At 34.0% G+C, this 15,523-nt stretch overlaps 1 protein-coding gene across 2 annotated transcripts in view; it reads left to right on the top strand.

Moving 5' to 3' along the window:
- Positions 1 to 213: 213 nt before the first annotated feature.
- The window catches only part of LOC123698762 (fibrillin-2-like), a 72,115-nt gene continuing 56,805 nt past the window's right edge, over positions 214 to 15,523 (top strand). For both annotated transcript variants that reach the window (XM_045645521.1, XM_045645520.1), the window contains exons 1-2: positions 214 to 323; positions 13,687 to 13,841. In XM_045645521.1, the coding sequence (XP_045501477.1) occupies positions 321 to 323; positions 13,687 to 13,841 (158 nt within the window). In that variant the 5' untranslated portion in view covers positions 214 to 320. The remainder of the gene's footprint in view (positions 324 to 13,686; positions 13,842 to 15,523) is intronic.

Genomic DNA, 15,523 nt, shown 5'->3' with positions numbered 1-15,523 from the left:
GTTTTACTTGACCCATATCATCAATCAACTTAATCTAACTTATCAAGAAAACAAATGCATCATCGATCGAGATCGGTCGCAATAAACAAACATTAGGTAAAACTGTAATAGCGTAACGGAAGCCCAAGATCTAAGTGGTTGGGTATACGTGCGCGCGCGCTGTTTGCCCATTCCATTGATAAAGCTCGCAATTTCTGCCAGTCGAGAGCGAGTCGCGGTCGCAGACGCTCGCCTCGCGTTACCTCCGCGTTCTAACGCGGCCTACCCTCTGTTTTCGTGACCTAAGAATTATACCCGGATCGACAGAACAACGGAGTGGCATGGTAATTAGTGTTTATTTTAATTTTTTTGGACTTTTATTGTATTGCAATGTGTTAAATTTAAAATTTTGGAATTTATTGTGTGGTTATTATATTTTTTCAAACTTTAGAAATTAACCAGTTTTAAAATTTATTTGGTCCATGTTAAAATTTTCTTAATAATAATCTTATAAGAGTACGTTTTTATCTAATAGGCAAATAAAACAAACAAAAGCAAAGTGTGAACTTATGACGCGAGCGTAAACGACAAGTTAACTATTTGCTCTTATCTCAGACAGCTTTCGCAAATTATCTTTACACACACGTCAAATAACAATATTTGTTAAAATCAAACAATATTGTACAAGTTAATTTATTAGAGCCCTGTTTTACATACCTTGACTCTATCTATGTGTGTGAGGTTGTATTCATATAAATATTTTTTTACAATTAATTATTTTCGAACTGAGAAGAACATGAAATTTACTAGCATACAGAATTCCTAAACTTAAATTAATTGACGATGATAACCTCTACAAGTGCTTAACAAGTGCTCTACAAGTATTACGTGTTTTGTCTCTACATAATTGGCGGCAGAAAAATATCGTTACTTGATTGTAGAGGGTAGAGTCTGTGGTAGAGCGCAAAGTTTGGAATATTTTAGCGAATAATATATAACAATAATTAGTGGTACATCCTCAGTAAATAGGGCCAGGGTTATGTCTGGTTTGTCATGTTATCAGTAGGAACAGCAGAAGGCTAATGTTTTGCGCAATCGTACGTATCGCGTCCGCTAAATTCAGTTGTGTGGGAACTGGGAATTTTCATCTTATATCATTTATTTTAAAGGTACTTTGTCCTTTGTGGCTGAAAATTTCAGCACGTTTTAATTTAAAGAAAAGCTAGAGTCATAAATCTAGTCTGGTAAGTACTTATTACTTACTGACTCTATATACAAACACTTGTAGATAATGTTATAGGTTATAAAAATTATCATTTCTCATGTGTGTATTTGACAATAACTGCAAAATGAATTATCATTTCAGTTAACAATGAAAAGGGATTAGAATTTCAATTTAAACCTTCTTTTCTTTGAAGGTGACTTTTAATTTAAAGCAGCGATGTAAAAAAGCTATTGTTGAAACAGAATATTTTATAAGATCGTCGCAAACATTTGCGAAATCCAAAAAAGTCGTTGAATGGGTCTATTTTAACTTTTTTGGTGTGATCCAATTTTGGCTAACGACGCATCTACATAAAGTTGAGAGAATATCAAATTTGCTATTATTTAATGTATACTAAACGGTCGTAAGAAAATATGATAATGTTTGCAAATTTACATACATATGCATAAATCCATTCATATTTATTTCTGCAATAACAGAATACAGATAGTTTTCATGCATGGTATTTTCTGCCATCTTTGTGACTTAAGAAAAAATATACCGGCCGAATTGAGAACCTCCTCGTTTTTAGTAAAAATATTGAAATATATCCTTTTTCACACAAGCGAAGCGAGCGCAGCCGGTATTTCTTATAGGACTAGATACATGTAAAGGACTGATCCTTAACATTCAACACATCCAAATTAAGCACCTTATAAAACGTGTAGTAAAGCTATATTTTATAAGGTGCTTAATTTACTTAATTAACTTCGATACAAAAAATAACTTTCAGGATAATTATTAACAATTAGGTACAGAGTTGAATCATCCATCATTTTAATTATAATATTTAATCCGATACCGTTATATCTGCTGTAACAATTATTCAATTTGTCTATCAGCTTCCTGTATTAGCGTGTGATGTTCATTATCTAAATGATTCATGTAATTATCACGTCCAGATTCCACAGCAAAGCTCCACTGTTTCACTGAAGCCTTGCTGGAGCATCGCAGATTTATAACTGAATAATTCTGAATGTCTCGGATTCTAAAGAATATGTTGTTTCCTATCATATTATAATCTAGACCATAAAAATGTGCTAATGTAGAGATGACAAGATGTGTATTTAATTGTGAATATTGTAGTAAAAACATTCCGTAATTTAATTCATTTATACTTATAAAAATAATAATGATTTTTATCTCCTTCGTTAATTTAGATAAAAGCTATTAATACAGCGGTTATTAATAGGTAACACATGACAATCAAAACCTCAATTTGCACATTGAGGTTCCAGATCCACTAATCTTCTCTAAACTTTATATTTAACTTGTACAGCAGCGTGAATAGAAATAAAGTAAAGTACGAAATTATCAGTATACTCCCAACAAGAACCTGGACTTGACATATTTCCATTGCTTCGCAAGCTCTACATTCTAACACTAAATATTTACATTATTATTAACATTAACAGAGATGTTGTCATTGGCCCTACACCTTTCCGAAGATAATTCACTATTGTATGCATGATTTTATTGCTTTTCGTATCCATAAAAGGATCTAACAACCTGTAGCTCGGACATCAGAATTGAGTTTTGCATCATGATTGTAAGGCTTAGTTTCGATTGTGTTGAAGTTTTCAGGTGTTAAAGTTGGAGTCGTTATGAATTACAAGTTAACAGTGTCATTGGGTCTATTGTCACAGTGATATAAAGTGTTGGGACAAAATTGCTATTGCGTTAGTGTGTCGGGTGTACAATACCACAAGAATTGATGGTTAAAAAGCAGTTTTAATTTTATTACTTCGAAGCTACTTTGTCAGGTGATTTATCATGAAACAAGTGAGTGCGACAAGTTTTTCAGGTAGCCTTCGTAAATGGAATTTACTTTTGTTTTCATTAATTGACAATTGTTTTCGGGAGTTTATCCAGAAATATTAAGTCTTGGTGTAGTAAGTTTTATTTTTCAGTAGTTATATACGAAATTTTATCACGAATTTGGTTCTTATTTGCCCGGCGTGTGCTCGTTAAAGCTCCTCGGTGTAGCAAGGCAAACATGTAAGATAATTGTGCTATCGTTGTTTGTTCGATCATCAACGTTACTATTTCACGTCCTCCACATTCCTCCTCTATTTGCGTTTGTATGTGTATCGTTATGTCAGTGTTAACTAATTTGCTTGCCTGTTTTAGTTATTTAACTTGGTAGTTGGACAGGTTCTTATCAAAATATATTATAAATAGTATAAAACAGTCTCTTTCTGCCCTCTGTGTTTCTGTATGCTGATCTTTAAAATTACGCAACAGATGTTGATGGGGTTTTTTAAAAGAAAGAGTGGGTCTAGAGGATGGTTTACGTATATAATTTGTCTGTGTGTGTGTTTTTTACAAAGCAGGCGAAGCCGCGTGCGGAAAGCTAAGTAGTAAAAATATTTTTTTCTTCGTACGGTCTGTCTATTAAGCCTTAAAGTTTCGTTCCAAATCGCATAGTGGATTTTCCTTTATCATCCAAAGTATTAATGTGAAAGTGACAAATATATTTGCAGACAAGTCATAAAAACATGGCTAGTGTAGGCTAATTACTTGGATGATGATGGAGTAAATAATTTTGAGTACTTCAACAGCAGAAGTATGCTCAGAGCATTAGTCTTTTTAATATGTTTTGATCTACCTAGGTTGTGCTCTATATTGTTAAACAAATATGTTCTGTTGCCCAGTTTTAGTTTGCTAAGATTCCGAATAATATAACATGCTTATTCTCTTTTTCATTTTTATGTTTTGATTATAAATCAGGTTTTTGGTTTAAATATTTTATGGCTCTATTCAATTCTAATCTCAAAGTCCGTTCAGATGATTCTATGAAACATATTATTACTTATTTTAATTTAATTAATATTGTAATATAATACCACGTTTATTTTTTTCTAAACTTCGTATTAATTTAATAGGTAGGTCCTCGTTGGTAATAATAAGCTTCCTCTTAAAACATAAAATTTTAAGCAATGGCATCAGGGTCTCAGATAACACATGATTTGTGCAAAATATTTTTATATTTATAATTGTTGTACATATTATAAATGTTATTTTTATTTTCAAGGTAACATCGATTAGATAAGATGCACTTTTCACTCTGCACTCAGATTTAATTTATCTAATTGAATTAAGGAAAAAATTATTATTGATGCTATGCCACTCAATATTTATATTATATCATCGAAATAATGTACTTTTTTATTATTATTAAAAAAATGAGAATCATCTGGCCGTTTTTTCGAAAATAGACTGTATACAAATGGGCACAGACGATTTTTAGGTATTCAGGTTCATATACACCAATTTATACACCAACTTTATTTCACCTTTAAAATATACAATATTGATTATGAGGCTCTGGCTCTCTTGCTAGGCATAGCCTGTGTTAAGAAAGCCAGTCCCTTCCCTTAATACATTGTGGTCTAGATAAAGGTTAAAACAAAAAGAAAATTTATACAAAGGCAAAAATTAAAAATAAAAGGGGGATAGCCAACCCAATGAATGTGTGGTGTGAGTGTTTGTGTGTGTGTGTGTGTGTGTGTGTGTGTGTGTGTGTGTGTGTTTGTGTGTGTGTACGTGTGTGTGTATGTGCACGTATGTGAGTGAGTGTGGGTGGATGTGTGTTTGAGTTTTTGTGGGAGTGTGTGTTTAAATTATTTGGGTAACGAGTGAACATGTTGTGTAATCTGTATTATTACGGTGAGTTGAGTTACATTAATAATTTATTTAACTTGTGAGATAAGGAGATTTTCTATGCCATCGTAATCATAGTCGTCTAGCCATGATAAAACCGTTTTCTTGAAGGCGTTCCTATTTAGCTTTTTTACATTACATGTTTAACTTGTTGTATATACGGATTTCTTCAATATTATTTTGTCATAACAAACAGAACTTTAATTTTATCTATTTGTATAGATTACACAGACAAACACGTCGTTATCCAATAATAACCTCGCTACAACCAAACACCATATATAACAAACGGCCAGAACAGGTTCTGTCCTATGAACCCATAATCACTAATTAAAATAATGAAGATGATACAGCCACGAGATATAACACTAAATCAATTACAACATAATCATAAATCCAATATGGCGACTTCATTCGCGTACCTTGTAATATTATAAAGCGGGAAACATACAATTAAATGCAAGTTGTTAGCCGATAGAAGCGCACCGAAGTCCGAATGGAACTCGTTGATACGCCACATACCAATAAACAAAGCACTTCATAACGAAAGCTCGTGTTGCGATGAAAGCTTTGCGTGGATATGCTCATTGCAGGATATAAGTCGTTCACACCATGAATCAAATACACATAGAGCTATTTTAACTAGTAGGTACTAAGATTGTTGTCTAATTGTACATTTATAAAGATGCTTATATTCTTCAGAACTTTCTTCATATTCTATTTAGGAAAATGGTTGTGCAAATACATAATTTTAACGGGGAAATTTATACTGCATTTTTATGACTATATTTAACGTGCAGTTAAAGATACATAAAACGCATTAAACGTCAAGTCTTTTGAATACTTTGCAGTAAAAGATAAACACATATCATTAATAATTTATCTTCCTAGTCATTAATCATAATTAATGAGTACATCCACAAGTTTCGAGCGGGTAGCGCCACGTTCGCGAGCATCTCAAATCACGCTAAGTAGGCCTTTGATCACTGAAACACAACCGCTTGCACTTCCTACTCGCTATCAATGGCTTCTATCATCGCTGTTATGATATCTAATATTGTATGGATTCCGTTATCCCGTGTGTGCTTGCGGGCTGCGGCGGGCGGCGGGCGGCGGGCTGCGGGCTGCGGCGGGCTGCCGGTCTAGCATTGTTGTCTGTTTATGTGTACGGGGGCAAGGGTGCCGATTAGTTTCTTTGATTTAAAGTATCCTATGAAGGTGGAAAATGGTCCTTTGTTTGTATTTTGCCTACTGTAGATAAGGTAGGCACTACATGTATGGGTTGGGGTAAACATCGCGAGGAACATGTGATATTTGCTAAACCGTACTGTTACGGAGATGACAATTCAAATAATCATTTTATAGCAATGTTGATTACAAGTTGTTCCCATTTTTTGTGCGTAACCCATGTGAATAAATTCTGTAATGACAGTTATATAATATCAGCTTCAAACAAGTCGACGATTGAGCTCAAAATATGTGTCCAAATGTAACTCGACACTACTATAGCTGGTATTCAGCAAGATTCACACGTCATTTATTTCACCTGTCAATACAAATATTAGTTCAGTGGACATGCCTCGAGTGCTATTTTTAGCTGCCATTTTATCTTTTTTACAACAGTTTTCATGTGTTCATAATATTGAAAAAGATATAATGATTATCATGTTGTTAGCATACAGTTTTCAATCATGATAATAATTAAAAACAAGTAGGTATATGTAACAAGAGTAAATGTAACACCGAGATAGTTTCGTGTAAAATTCGTGAACGCATTTTGTTTAAAGCCGACACGTGTTATCAAATGTGAAGCTCAGATATCTCTGTACGATTTACAGGAATAAGCGAAATGTGAGATATTTGAGATTGTAAAACATTTGTCTCATAGGAGCAATTTAATTTAAATTTTATGAGAGTTCATTTCCTGTCGTGTTTCTACTCGTGTTGTTGAATCGAGTTGTTGAATATGAATGTGAAATTATTTTTCCATAAAATAACTTAAATTATTCGTGCTTCTGTAAACTATGCCTGAGTCAGTCGGTTTCCTACTCTTACAAAAGTTTACTGCTAAATTATAATAATATTATTATACTTAGCTCCCAATAGCTTTTGCATGGCTCTATCTCTCTGGGCAGTGGGCAGCCATGCTAATCAGCTCTATCGTAACTATGCATATGATTTGGTAAGATCGCGGTTCAATGCCTGGACAATTCTACATAATAAACAAACATTATTAATATAAAAATATCATATAGAAAGCTATTTTGTCCGTCTCCCAAAATTATATTATGAAATAAAGTTAGCAACTGACTACATTTTCGTAGGTAACCCTTGTGATTACGGCCACTAATTAAGAGGGATTTGTAGGTACGAGTGTGCCCTCTATATAGTCCTCTTGAAGTCGCCTTAGTTGGAGTTTGGTCGCCCGTGAGGCCGTCAGTGAATCCGTACAAAGTACCTAATTGGAATTATTTCGTTTTCGGCGATGTGCTGTGTTCACAGGTATAATGTAAGTGCATTAAAATTTACAATATGTTGTCTTTTTTTGGTAGAAAATTTTTAAATTTTTTGGTTGTTAAAATATCAAGCAGTTCTTCGCTTTTTGATAGAGCAGTTTTTTTTTTGTTTTTCCAATTGTTTTTCTAACGCTCTTAGACCAACTCTATCCTAACAAAACAAATCATTTTTTTTTCAAATTTAAATGTAACATGCCTCGTTTTAACAGAATTTGAACATATCTAGAATACGCAATCAATTAATTTATCTATCAAATGAACCTAAAAAGTGAGGTTATCTCTAGCCGAATAATAGGCGACTGAATTCGGTCTAGTTCTAATATTTATCAAAGTCATAATGCACAATTATGTCACGGCCACTTTGCAAAATGTACACATAATTACTGAACCAAATATATAAGAAATTAATTATTAATTTGAAATAAGTTCAGTGATAGCAAGTTGTTTAAGAATTTTTCTTGAGGAAAACATGACTGGATGTCAAAGGCATTTCACCACTAATGAAGTAGCTAAACTAAATAATAACGCGTAATTAATGTTTGGCTTGTGACAATGATTAGTATAGTTTTTGTTTGCAAACATAATATTTTGTTCATATTACACTCTGAATTTTTTATGAAATTAAAAGCTCTATTGCCACCGTATTTTTCTTCTATCTTTAGCATCAAATTTAGCATGTTTCTAGTATAGATATATTTTCTTTAAGCTCTATTCTTCAAAATATGTCCCAATCACCTTGTCCCAGTAAAAGGTTTACGTCACATGTTCCTAACCTATAATCACAATCGGGGTCGTCGTACGTTAGTGTTTGTGTGAGATAAGGGTTATCAATCATCTTGATTGATGCTGCGTTCCAATGCTTTTTTAATTCGCGATTTAATGAGGCCGGTGGCGCTAGTACTTGACAGTTTTTGTTATAATTATTTATCCTTGTGTGTAGTTTTAGACCTATTTGACGGCCTGTTCAGGACTCTAGAAAACATAATCAGTTTCTAATAAGAACGTGTCTGGTTAATCACTGGTTATATAAATTTAATTACGCAGCTCGTAGATATCTTCTCTTCACCATAGTTTTACTTTAGACGGCTATTTCATAGTATCTTGTTATTGTCCTAATCTTTTATAATATTGTCCCCCATGATTTTACAGTATAAAGTTATTCCTAATTGTGGAATGGTGCAGAACTAAAAAATATTGCAATAAAGAACTCATTCATGTTTCTGGTATCATTAAGATTACGCAATCAAATATAAATGGTTGCTGATTATTTATTTATATTAAGCTTTACATTTTAGATGAGGTCATCTTTAGATTCGGTTTGTGGGTTACATCTGGATCTTTCTTGACCTATCTACATGGTAAATAAATTCAAACTATAATATTATTTTGCCTCATAGAACATTTCTTTTATTGTAAAAATGTTTTGTCCTCAGTTTCATTTTAATGTTATTCCTAATTACAATAATTTATCGTTATATTTTTGTCTTTATAAAATGAGTGTGTTGACACACTCATACAAGTTATAAAACAAATTTCACTGATTAGTTTAATCATTAAAATCATTTATTAGTACCTACGTACTATCGACACGCTGCAAGTGCGCATCGATTAATTACTTTATCTCAAAGAAAAACGTCCGTTGCATCGGCCTTACACAATTCGTAGCGGATACAAAGGGTCGGCCGGTTTATCGGCTCAGAGACGATCGGATTATCGGACCATCAATCATTACGTCGATGCGCTGGCGCCTTACCGTCTGTGAGTTCGATGACTTTTGAACTATGATCAACATTTTTGGGAGTCTATTCAAGCCTTTCGTCGGTTAAGTATGGTGATGAAAAGCTCTGCTTAGGATGTAGAGTTGAGATTCATTGTGCATTGGCTGCAATTTGAGTTTATTTCTACGAATTGTTTAAATTGAAACCACGCACGTTTATTTTAATGTCTTATATGTTAAAGTTGAATCGTCCGAAAGCTGAATTCATTCCTTTGGTGTTCTAGCATTTATTGTAGATCTGTATGTTTCATGTTTTTACCATAGTTTAGTAAATAGTTACTTCGTCTTTCAAAATGAACATTTCTAGTACGTATTTCAACTTTTCAATGTTCTAAGAGACTCGAATAAGGCACATTTTTCATGGTTACACGTGCAAATGATGCTCTGCCCTATTAACAAATAACAGGAAACTTATTATTGACAAAGTTAAAGGTCGGTTCCACGAAGATGCATGTCGCTATATTGCCAATATTTTCCATACTAAACTGTTTGTGGAGAAGAATAAAATAAATAAATATTGTTTTTGTACCTCGGAAATTTATCTACGAAAATGTAGGTTTGCTCTACATTTATTTAAGTCTCATGTTCTTGACAAGAAACTAAGTGCATTCCTTAATATTCAAAACATACATGTAGCCATTATAATATTTCGGGAACTAAAAAATAAAATAAATCCAAAAGTAAAGAGGCCGATCGAATAATCTAGTTCTCGGAGCGATTAAGTAACTGGACAAATGGGTGTCAATAAATTTTGTTACAATAATGAATGCACTTGGACAATTAACATGAAAAATAAAAGAGCGGTTATTAATAGCTTTCGAGTGGAATTTAATTAATTTGTCGGGTCCTGTGGAGCTTGAGGCTTGAGCTCGAAGTTTAGGGTTAGAATTTGATTCAAGGAATTATAATTGGATTGCATATAATTATACTTTTGGTCGTATTATCAATTAATTGTTTTAGATTAGAATCTAATGATATTTTGTCGATATTTTTAATCTCAGTAGTTTATTTAGGAATTTAAAATAGAAATTATTTTAAATAATGGTGGTATTAGTTTTATAAATAAATAATCTAAAGTAAGAGCTGTCGCATTGTCAGCATTCAATACTTATACAATCCCTTAACATAAAATAAAATGAGCTGTCATATAAAGTGTATCGGCAGTCAGGGTTGCGCCGCTCTAACAAATGTGGTCGCGGCGTGTAGCCGGCGCGGGCGCAGGCGCATCGTTATTAACCGATCAATTGAGGATCATTGCCGGCTCAGTTTAATATCTAGCTTGAGCTAGCAGTCTAGGATCGTTGTAGTGTGTGTGTAATGACAATGTTTTTGTATGCTGTTTAATCGTAGAGTAACTTTGCACGGATAATATAGTATTTTGACGTAAAAATTGAATGTACTTACCTAAAGTGAATGATTTTTTAAAATTTTAATTTAAATAAGTAAATTTTGCTGTAATTGAAAACCTACACAATACAAGAATATTATATAACTGCATCATATCAATTGCCAAAACTAAAATTTATCTAAAATGGATAAGGAAACTAATTATGGTACCATCTATACTCAATATTACCTTACCAGCAAAAAGACAATCGACTCGCGTGACGCGTCCCAGTCCCTAGATCAAACGGCGGTGTATGCGCGCGCGCACCAGCGGCCAGCGATTAGACATTAGCAGCGCACGCACTTCGGATATGCTCCGTTTTAGTTAACGAGCCAATGCCCACACATGTTGCACTCTATCTGCTCCATATGTTGATTCTATTTTGCTACATTTTTTCTTAAGTTCGTAAACTATTAAGTATAGAGATAAAATTGTTGGCACGTTGATTGTTAACGCTAATTCTGTCCACTTCAATAGTATCATACATAATAATATCTAAACATTTTTTATATTTGGATAGCAAATACATAAGATAAGAATTGATTACTATTATTATCATTTTAAAATATAGTATGCTTTGGCTACATATAAACATACATGGATTTATAAATAGCTCCTTATAAAGCACGCGTATATCATAAATCCGTGATATGAATTTTAATCAAAAGCCTACGAGAGGTTTTGCGGTTTGCATTAAAATAACATGTATAAGCACCTTTTCTATTCACTAAGCTAGTAGCAAAACAACAATATGTCTTGCAAATAAGGTACCTACTCCTAGTATTTTTTTTCCTAATATATAAAATTTATCGTGAAATCTCTTACACTATCTCTATAGGCGCTGTTTTAGTTTTAGTGCCGTACCTTGATGGGTTTCTTATGAACGTTTAATAAACTCCGGTGCCCTATTTAGTGAATCTTGGAACATCGTGAGTGTTTATAACTCGTATATCCTTATCTGAGGTCACTGTTACGAGACATTGTCACTACTATCGGCCTTATTGAAATTATGTATTACGTCGCTGAGATCCGCTATGATTGTAATGTACTAGGTACAAACACTTATTTTTAAAGTTAAATTTGCTATCTTATTAATGTCTGTTTTGTATTGTAATTCTACGTGTATAATAAAGTGAATAGTGGTCATGTGTGTGGGAAATTAAAAAACATATGTTTGAATTTGTATCAATGAATTTCGAGATAGAGTCAATTGAAAATATTATCTAAGCTATTGATAACTTAGTATGCATTTGGTTTTAAGAGTTTGCTTATTTAACTGCAAGCCATTGTATGATAATCATGAATGAACACATACGCAGGATTATTTTTCTTCAATATTTATCTAAAAATGCTTCGAAAAGCACTTGGCTCGACTCTCTAAACAGCGTCCTGCATCAAATGAATGCATTGTAATGAACTTGATTCGGGAATGTAAAGGATTCTAATGCTGTTTTAGGGTCAAGCAACGGTACTGCTTTGTTATGGTATTATATATATCTTTTTACTAACTTCTAAAAAGGTATGCGGATATATTTACGGAATATAAAAGTACTGTTTTAACAAAAATTTGCTTTTATTATTCATCGATGTTCTATTATGCTTATCTTTGCGAAATCGATGATAATTTAATTAAAAAAACTTCATCTATCATAACGTAAAAATATAGAGTTCAAGTTTTAAAGAACTCATAGGCATGATCCAATGATAGCGAAAGCCAGGAGATAAAGCGCGTATAGATATAAAATCACTTGGCCGCGCGTGGCGGGCATTGGACAGTGAATCAGCAGCAGCCCGCCCACATCGCCTTCCTTACTACCGTTGTGACAGAGCAGCTAGTAATATCGCCAGCACAGTATCACACGACCTTGGCCCTAAATATCAGCATTTGTAGCACCCCCTTTAAAATCTGAAGTGTAGAAGATCGGAAAATATAAAGACTATTATAGAATCAAGGATGATGCTGATAACATTTAAAGATGTACTTTCTACCAAATTTATGAGTAATTAAATATCGTAAAATAGTTATTAAGTAGGTATAAGGATTTTTAAGTAGCATTAGAAACTCTTAAAGGAAGTTTATCCACTAAAATAGAAGCAATAAATTTTGCTTAGAGATGACCTGCCATAAATTCATCAATTTGATGTCTCCGTAACGGTGTCTCTTTAATGATCCGAGATCCCATATGCAGGACCGTCGTAAAAATGAGATTGTTTACTAAATATAGAATATGTAATATGGTATTGGATCGGGTCGTCGGCCCTTCTTATCATTTCGGCACGGATTCGTCCCGCGGCGCCCACTCCCCCAGCTCTAGGTCTCTACACTATTGTTTTGTTTCGTGATTGTTCTTTGATATTGTCTCGCAAGATAAACTCGCAGCTTAAATGGCTTAATTAGTATGGACCGGTTAGCGGTTAACAAGTTGAATTTATGTTATGGATACCCTTAGCATTTCATTGTGTAGCAATGATGATGATTTATTCATATATTCGTTATTGTATTAAATAAATAGTTTAATCATATAAACAATAACTAAAGGGATTGTTTAACAAGCAGCATTAACATAAAACAATACTGCTCATGTAACTTATGAGGCGTTTTTTATACTATCTAATGTTTAAATCAACATCAGATACTATACTCGTAATTTATTTGGTTTTAAGTCCAGGTAATCAATGCCTGGATATATTTAAAAGTTCAAGTTCGTAATATTTCTTACTAGAGCCTATGATATATAAAAGAGCTAGATACGTTACCCGCTCTCTATTTTGGCAAGAAAAAACTCAGGTAAGTGCCCGAGTTTCACTTAGTCACGCACCATTCAGCGTCGTGGCTGGACGTTCTTTTTGTATTTTAATCGGCAGTTGTTATTACGAAGTACATGAGTGAGACATGTATTATGTCTCGTGCGTGAGAGTGAAAGAGAGAACAACTGTATTGGTGATAATGCGTTAGTAAGTAGGTATGTATTAATTACGCTGTTTTTTAGTGCAATGATGTTGGCGTATGCCGCGTCTACTAGTATAATAGGTCATTGACTAGAGCTGTCTTTTTTGTACCATAAGATGTGTCGTAATGCTTATACACCGTTTGTTGCAGGGTGATGGTGTCGCAATGAGCTTGCGGCTGGCGACGCTGGCGCTGCTGGTGTGCGCGGCGGCGGGCGAGCCTCGCCTGCAGAGCACGCCGCGCCCGCGCCACTGGCAGCGGGGCGTACGGACCCTCTCTGATCGATCGCCCACACAGTTTGTTGGGTGAGTATCGGTGGAGTACTCTATTTTAATTGAAATTAAGGCTAAAATGAATAAATTGACATGAAAAGGAATCCTTAATTTACGAATTATATGCCCCACTAATCTGACTCTAGGCTATTGAATACGACATGATCAAAGAGCGAAAGTCAAGCAATTAGTTGCAAACAGTCTTGCACGATATCTAGGTACAAAATTATCTTCTAATATCCCATGCCAACTAAGTATGCACAATGCACATGGAATTTACACATATTATGTAAACGTATATTACAAGAAGAAATCGATTCAAACAAAGTTGCCGCTTACGAAGTACTTTTCTTCCAGCTATACTGCTTCCTAGTTGTTTTTTAAGCAAAAACAAAGCTGGATGTCATCTGGCATGAAATCAAACGTGAGTCACTCAATGAGTGCAGGAATGTAGAAGCTCGTGCGAGTGCATCGTTCCCGCTCCGCATATTGACACTTGATGGAATCTCCTGTTTACGTGATAATATGTAATGCTAAATGATGCTATTCAGATTGTATGCTTGTTGCTAGAGGCGGTACTTTTGTGAGATTTATGGTTGTAATGCATAGTAGGGTAGGTTACTTTGTCGGACAAAAATATGTATTTAATAAAGACATAATTTACTTACAATACAGTACATAATTAAATCGATGTACGATTAATTTGTCTTTTGAAAACATCAAATTTTCAATATCCAATTATTAGCTTATAATAATATTTTCACAACTAGAATATAAGATTTAAGCAAGAGCTTATAAGAAAAAACCTCAGCAATCGTACAGATTATGTCCTTATTTGGTAATCTTATAAGCGTCAGCCTTAAGTAGTATTTCAGGTGTGCCCAGGATATGTAATTAGTGTAAATCTATTTTAATGTCACCGTTGTAGGGTTTCTTTTGAGATGCTTGTCGTGTTTAAGTATGTGTTTGTTAAATCATAACTTGTTACTCTATTCAAGCGAAAGATAATTCCATCTACTTTACCGTAAATGTGCCATATTTTTATTTTGGTTTAGAAGACACCAAATTCAATGTCATTTAAAAAAATCAAGTTTGTATGATAAGAAATAGACTGAACCTTTTGACCTTACTCCTGCTGAAAATAACATATGTAAAGTACAAAATACTCCTTAGTACACTCATTCACACGGAGGCGTAACTAGTTCTGAAAAGGCAATTATACTATGTCAGGTTGTCCTTGAATTAAGCCCAAATGGATTGTCCCAGTGAACCCGGGGTCGTTCCGCGTCTCGCCGTGAAACCTAACCGCCCGTGTCCTCTGCGGAGCCCCGGCTTTGTTTGTTAATGTGTGAGCTGCTTTACTGTGGAGAAAATTTTGTCACGAAATTATTGGATGATCTCTGTTGTGTTGGAAAATAGTACTATAGCAGTAATGTGGCGTTCTATTTGGCATTTTTCTTTATTCTGGCTCTCTGATCAATTTGCCGATAAATCTATTTCATCTATTTTTTTTTTAGATAGATTCGTTTGTTTTTGTCTCAAGCTTTACTGCTTAGAGATGTTTACGCACGTATTTGAATATGGGGGATAATTAAGTATAAACATTTTTTACTAATGTATGTTGACTTCTTTCTACGGTCTACCTTAACGCTGATTGCTCGTTCACATCTTACGTAAATAGATCCTTAACGCTCAGCCGAGCAAGAACTAAACCA

Source organism: Colias croceus, chromosome 16 (genome assembly GCF_905220415.1).
Source record: "Colias croceus chromosome 16, ilColCroc2.1".
Classification (NCBI taxonomy): Eukaryota; Metazoa; Arthropoda; class Insecta; order Lepidoptera; family Pieridae; genus Colias; species Colias croceus.
The sequence above is the reverse complement of the archived record's forward strand: the minus strand, read 5'-3'. Positions and strand labels throughout refer to the sequence as shown.